We start from the raw sequence: 7143 nt of genomic DNA, 5'->3' as shown, positions 1-7143 counted from the left end.
CTAAAAACTAGATACCAGATTATGTGTTGTAGGCTTATAGCTCACATGATTTTGATAAAAACAAACATTAGGCTATTTGAAAGAAAAATATCCAGCTGTAGGATACCACATCCATTTGTAGGATAGATGCTACAGAGGTTATTGTGAATAATGCAAAAGGGTTTTACTGTCTGTAGCCTATGGCCTATTGTAGCCTGCAGCAGTTCAGGATTGACCTAAATGATTTATTATTCGCCTATTTAGTTGCAGACAGGGCATGAGCTGAGGTAAAATCCTACATAGTCCAGAATCTAGCCTAATATTAAAAGGGTATTTAAGGCAAAGCATTAACATCAACAATCTTAGATTCCTATATAATTTATATACATAAAAAAAAACTAGATCAGAATCCGGGATCGTTTCTTCAACAGACTTCTGCAGGGGTGACTATAATATCTGGTGGTGATTGTGACTGTGACTCTGCCTGACAGCTTTGTGTTTGAGAGGCCATGACCATAGTCTGCACCACTGTGTTTGACTGTGGCGATGAAGATGTCTGTAATGATGAAGATGAGCAGAGGTGGTGCTTCCTGAGCAGGATCAGTTGAGGGTTTCTCAGTAAGGTATGAAACAACATCCAACGCTTCCTGGCCTGGTTGTTTACAGAAACTGTAAATAAATTAAAAAAGAAAATAAGGAAAAAAAGTATAACTGATCAAACAGAAAATGTGGCAGTGTTTATTTTGGATGATTGATGCGTGAGAACACAAACACACACACGCACGCACACACACACACACAAACACACACACACACACACACACACACACACACACACACACACAATACTGACCAGGTGGCATGTTGCTGAATGTGGAGTATGCAGACGCATTGTGTTTCTGCAGCGTGTTGGAGACCAGCAACTGGCAGAAACACACCATGACTGGATTGTTATGATAGTGGTCAGCAAAGATCATCCCAATCCAAGTGCTGTAGCCTGGAACATGCAAGGAATACTTTTAGAGCCACACGCCGTATATGAGAAATAACACTGCAGTTACAGTATTTAACTTAAAAGAAAACAATTTAATTTTTCTCTGGCATTTCTGTCAGCTTTACACATTTTGCTAGCTTTTTAGTATATCTATATCTTTCTATTAGTTTTTTCTTTATTTCTGTCAAAAACATAATATAATCGACATTAATGACTTGGAAACACTTTTAGTTTAGTTAGTTTAGTTTTATTTGTGCAGATAAACAAGATTAAAATGGCAAGAAGATGCGCATAAACATACATAAATGCACGGGTGGGACAAAAGAAACCCCGAAGGGCTTATAAGGGATGTCCACCTGATATTAAAATACAATAAGGTAAAGAAAAAAAGTAAAACTTTCAAACTCAATGTTGCAGTTCGAAGACATATACATCCTATAACTTCTTTTTTCACCAAGCTATGACTTAATTTGAGAGAACACAGTAACTGCCCATGTAAAATGCTGCCACCTCCTGGTAGAAAATGTCACAAGCTACACAGGTATCACGTCTTACGTAGATTCCACAAGAGACTGGAGTGCCATTTAATTTAATACAAAATAAATCAAAGTAAAAACAGATTAATAAAATAAATATCTCTATGTAATACATATTTATGCATATGAAGTAAATCCTGAAATAAACAAACAAGGCAAATACATCAATATATCAAGTACATACGTATATATGCATACAGTACTGTATATACACAAACATACACACACACACACACACACACACACACACACACACACACACACACACACACACATATATATATATATATACATATATATATATATTTCCATTTATTAAATTAAATTAATTAATACATAAATAAATAAATAAATATTATTTATTGATATATATTATTATGGTTTATTATAATTACACTTGTTTATTTCACAGGTGTTGTATATTTATTTGTATATTATATAATTAATTAAATTGTATGGAGTGAATAAAAGTATAAATCTGTAATAAGACCTGAACCAAGCTGCCATTTGGCTGTGATATTTTATGGTGGTACATCTACTTGAATAGTAAATGATCTCAGTACATCTCACACATGTCTTGGTTGGGGATCAGACTTACCGGCATCCATGGTTTCGTATCCTCTCTGCATAATGGTGCGGTCGATTCGGGACACCAGCCATGTCCCCACCACAATGCTGCACAGCAACCTCATGATGCAGTTGCTGATCCCCATCACCACGTTATAGAAAAAGAAGAAGTAGTTGAAGCAATGGAAGGCCTTCCTAAAGAGGAGAAGGAAACAGTCACCGTGCTGTGCAGATTCATATAATTTATATTCACTTTCTCTATTAACTTTGGGTATTGAGGGAAGTTTACTCTCTGAGAAAACACCTTCACAGTTATATTGTATGTCTGTTTTTTCAGCAAGGCATTAAGGCTATTCTTTACACTATTAAAGGAATACTTCACCCATAGGGAACCGGCGTTCTATCAATATAAAATCGCTATTATAATATTATGAATGAGGTTTTTCTTCCCTCAGTCTTTTCTCAGTCTTCCCTTGGCCCAGCTGTCCTGTTAATCCTAACCCTACATTTTTACTAGTGTGATGTCACACTAGTACAATGTAGGGTTGGACAGTGAGACCATAAAACACTCTTTCTGCCTTTTCTCAGGCTAGGATGAACTGATTTCAATTTTTTTTGCACATTTATACTACATAGGATTTCATATTCCCACCTGTGAAGGAGGTATTTAAGTTAGAAAGAAAGGGAATGTTTTATTTCTTCACCATTACATTATATCTCCAAACAGTCCACATTCCACAGTTAATTATTTACTAGACTAAATTTTTGGCATTTTTCACAAGTACTTCCTTTTATAACAGTCTGTGTTTGCTGACAACAGAGGACTTGGGTTTTAATCGGGACCTTCCTTTGTAGTTTTTTTTGTCCCACACTTACGTGATCCATTGTAACAATACACCCACCTGTTGTTGAGGGCCAGAGGTTTTTGTTTATCAGCAGGAGACATTTTGTCCTGGAGGAAGAAGATCTGAACCAGGACTACCTGGAGAATCACCAGGGCGACCACAATACCTATTGTCAGTCTGAGAGACGCAGGAGAGAGGGAGGAATCAGCCAATGTGTCTGTCTGTCCATATATCTGACCATTTGCATTTGTGCATGTGTCAACAACCACAGCCTTACAGTATAATTCCCATGTTGGTGAGCATGCTCAGTGCTCTCCCGTTCTGTATCGGAAGAACCAGTGCGTAGACCAACAGCAGAGCAAACAGGAAGTGGACAAAATGGACAATGAGGTAGCCTGAAAGTTAAATACAGAAGAGACACCTGTAATCTTTCCAAAGTCATGTTGCTTCTATCAATAGTTACCTTGTGAGAAGGTCTTGTTTCTTTCGGTTTGATACTAAATAAAAAGTAGGAAGTATATAATGGGATTCTGTGAGGGAGGTCTGTGATATGAGTCAGATTCAACCACACGTTTTACTGACTGAAACCCTGAAAATAACTGTAACTTACTTCATGGCCTCCTTTATAAGGGGCTTGGCCATTGAAAAGTTATTTAAAAAGCGAGTTATTGGACATTTCCCCTCGTTTTCTCCCTCAGTATTGTAAAAGGTACTCACTGTCGTAGCAGCAGGAAAACTCAAATGTGGTCCAGTCCCAAAACTTGCTAAATGTGAGAGTTGCTGTTTTTTTTGTTTAGTTTAAAAAAAAAAAAAGCTTACCCCACAGTGTGAACGCTATTTGCCAACCGGAGTATCTTGCGATCGAGGCCTGTGAAAATGAGAAAAATACATCAAGTCTGCTGATCAAATGTGTGTGTTTTTGTGTGTGTGTGTGTGTGTGTGTGTGTGTGTTTGTGTGGGTGTTACTTACTACACTGACAGCAGAATTAGGCTTGTGAAACTTCTCAGGAATAAAACCCTTCTGCCCTTTCCAAAGTCTCTTCAAGTGTTTTCTTTGGCGAAAGAACACACCGTCACTCATCCAATACATTTCACATTTATTATTCTTTTTTAATTTGAATATATTTTGTATATTTCTGACATTTGTCTGTCACCTGTAACATGCCAAGACGTGGAGGGTGTAGGCTACTGAGTTGAGACTAGCAAAGATGGTGGTAGCCATCCAGGACTCTGGAAATAAAAGATAAAACGATAGCTGACTGACTATCACAAATCAATAACCACAAACAACCTTTGTAGACCTAGATTGAGATAGGAATTTAATTAATACATTACACCAATTATAAAGCTTCAGTGTAACTCACTTCTAGCCACGTAAGCAAATTCTTCCAGCTGTGGTATCATGGCTCCAAGAGCTTCGGTCTGGTTACAAGAAGTAACCAGGTGTTCTAGTATATTCTTCCACCTGTCTACTTGGTCAAAAGCCACATTACTGAGACTGTAGTCCGCCAGGGTCACCTAAAGAAAAGAAGAAGAAAATAATTCATATCTACTGGAGACGCATTGATGCATTCCAAAACTAAGCATATGGATGAGACATTTGGTTTGACATAATCAGATATACCGTGTATAGGCCTATAAGGGATATAATAGCAGTGCCAATGATCCTGTTGGGGAACTTGAAGTAAGGGTCCCACTCATACACTCTGCTCTGGAACCAGCTGAGTGGTTTACTGCAAAACAGAGGGCAAGGTCAAAATCATGCCAAGTGCTATCTGAATACTTGTTCAAAAGCAACATGTTTTGTTGAAATGAATTGTATATGTGACACAATTATAGCTGGCGGAAAGGTAGGCTAGCCAGCAAAATAACATACAGAAATCTAGTTTTATGTTTTTTGAAAACTGTTGACATTAAAGTCCTTGCAATGTTTGTACACTAGACATAGTGGACCCTTTAACAAACAAACAATAATTTAAAATCCCCACTTGTACCAGGACCACTGAAAGCAACATCTCGAACAGCCAGACCCAACAATAAGGCAGTCTTGCATGAGTGTGTATTGTACCTGTGTGAAGAAGCTTTCCTCAGCAGGGTCTTAACATGCTTCACTTGGTGTTGCTCTATCAGCTCTTCAGGTTCCTGCCGGCAGATTCAGCACATTCATATTCACACAGAGTTTATCATTCAGAAGATTTAGAAAAAAGCTGCCAGCTTCATATTATTTGGTGTACAGATGTTTATTAAAAAAAACATTAAAACAAGGTAAAAAGAGCAAAAAAGTATAATACATTGCACAAGATAACAACACGTTCATATAAATACAACCTCACTATATATGAATCTTCCGTTAGTATAGCTTATTGGCTATAGCTTAACAGCAAAAATCATTTCAGTGATTTAATGCATTAGGCATATACTGACCTCCTGTTCCAGTTCCAGGTGTATTCGAACGCCTTTAACCAGCATGTAGATAAATCGTCCCAAGAGGAAGACGAGGGAGAGGATGCAAGGCCACTGGATAATTATCTTCTGGAACTTACCCAGAACCTTTAAAATCATACACACAATTCATGTATTGTCTTTTCAGCAAAATACCTTCAGGCAACTTCTGCAATTGTGTTTATGTGTGGGCCACAATCCTGAGATAGGTGAAAGAGCCTGGCTTTTTGGTGCATCACACTGCCACAGGCATACTATAGCTTTAATGATTTGTAAAGTACTCACCTACCTTACCGTTGGGACAGGTGAATGTATCCCAGATTGTTATGGTGATCCTGTAAAACAAGCCCCATCATATATTCCTGCCTGTTTTTACAATGTTGTGCAAAAGGACACATGCTTGTAAAATTAACATACTGCATATCTGAACATGAAATATGAATGAATGTTCACCAGGTTAGAGAGTAGAGTATTCCCAGCACTGCCCCAGCCAGTCTGAAAGGTGTGGACAAACAGGCAAAGAAAGGGAAGTAGACCAGGCCCACCTCCAAAGCTCCAGCCAGATACACTATAGCTGAGGACAATAATTGGAAAATGTCGTGTCAGGCAAAAATTTTTTTACCTGCGTGTTTAAGGTAAACAGTATTGAATATAAATCCATGGATAACAATGGCAAACAGTGGTGTTACCTCTGGCCCAAGGCGGAACAGTGAAGGGGATGTAACGTTCAGAGAAGAGTAGCAGGACGCTGGAGGACACGGCACCAAATGCAAACCCATAGGACCAACGATTACTGAGGCTGCCTATAGTATCCAAAGGCCTGAGAGACAGTGATGAACACAAAGCATATTGCTGAAAAAGTATGGATAGATGCTGTACAGCATACAATGAGATGATATACAGATGATTATAATGTCTATAGATTATATATTCATAGTTATCGTCACTGCTGTAGTCTTACACCACAATAGCAAACCGTCCGCCCAGGAAGGGCAGCTTTCGGTCGATGGTCAGTTTCTGTGCTCTTTTCTGGAGGAATGACAGCACCCCCACGATTAGCACCTGGAAAACAAACATAAATAATACACAAGACATAGACAAATGTACTGGAACTATGTTCAGTAAATCATTTTGGTGCTAGCTGCGTTGCATTGTAGTTATTGGTTTTACAGTGCAGTTTACCTATTCTTTATTCATAGAGAAGCCCTTATATCTCCAAATGTTGTTAATTATTTGTATATTTTCTGTAAAATCGAAAGATTTAGTCTTTCTGGTTGAATTTTAGTCTCAAAGCTTAAAACAGGACCATACAAAAGATCATTGTGTCTGTAGCCTACTGAGATGTGCAAGGCCAATGAGCAATATTCAGGGCTAAACAAATGGACAACTTACGGATGGTATGAGAGAAAGGTGCAGGAAGAGCTCCATAGAGATTCCATTTTGACAGTCCTGCATGGTGGAGACCCTGGATAAAACAGTGACAACACCAAAAGGATAACTTCATGGGGAACAAAATGAAAACAAATATTTAGGAACGGAATGAGCTGAACTAAAGGTTCAACGTCAGTAATAATTCATGGATAAGAGTTCATGATACATCAATGAGCTCAGGTCCAGTCTGCTTTTATCAGGTTGTTAAACCTAATCTCCTTCTATCATCATCTTGACAGTCTGACAACGGATAGCAAACAAAGTATCATAACGCTAGTAGTAGCATTAAGCAGTTGGTACTTACATATGTTCCTCTTGGTTTCTTATCACCATTGATACGGCCGTCCTG

The 7143-nt window shown here is 38.2% G+C and overlaps 1 protein-coding gene across 1 annotated transcript; it reads right to left on the bottom strand.

Annotated features, from left to right (window-relative positions):
- Positions 1-403: 403 nt before the first annotated feature.
- On the bottom strand, positions 404-7127 carry stra6l (STRA6-like; the record flags this gene model as incomplete). The annotated part of the gene is made up of 18 exons (XM_080028830.1): positions 404-648; positions 833-976; positions 2108-2271; positions 2979-3098; positions 3199-3316; positions 3741-3789; positions 3892-3973; positions 4076-4151; positions 4286-4439; positions 4546-4654; positions 4990-5063; positions 5346-5471; positions 5653-5698; positions 5817-5937; positions 6053-6183; positions 6325-6425; positions 6756-6828; positions 7099-7127. 18 exons carry the CDS (start codon positions 7125-7127, stop codon positions 404-406), a joined length of 1962 nt encoding a protein of 653 aa, XP_079884956.1.
- Positions 7128-7143: the final 16 nt, after the last annotated feature.

This window comes from Ammodytes marinus (genome assembly GCF_949987685.1).
Source record: "Ammodytes marinus genome assembly, chromosome: 6".
NCBI classification, from domain to species: Eukaryota; Metazoa; Chordata; class Actinopteri; order Uranoscopiformes; family Ammodytidae; genus Ammodytes; species Ammodytes marinus.
The sequence above is the reverse complement of the archived record's forward strand: the minus strand, read 5'-3'. Positions and strand labels throughout refer to the sequence as shown.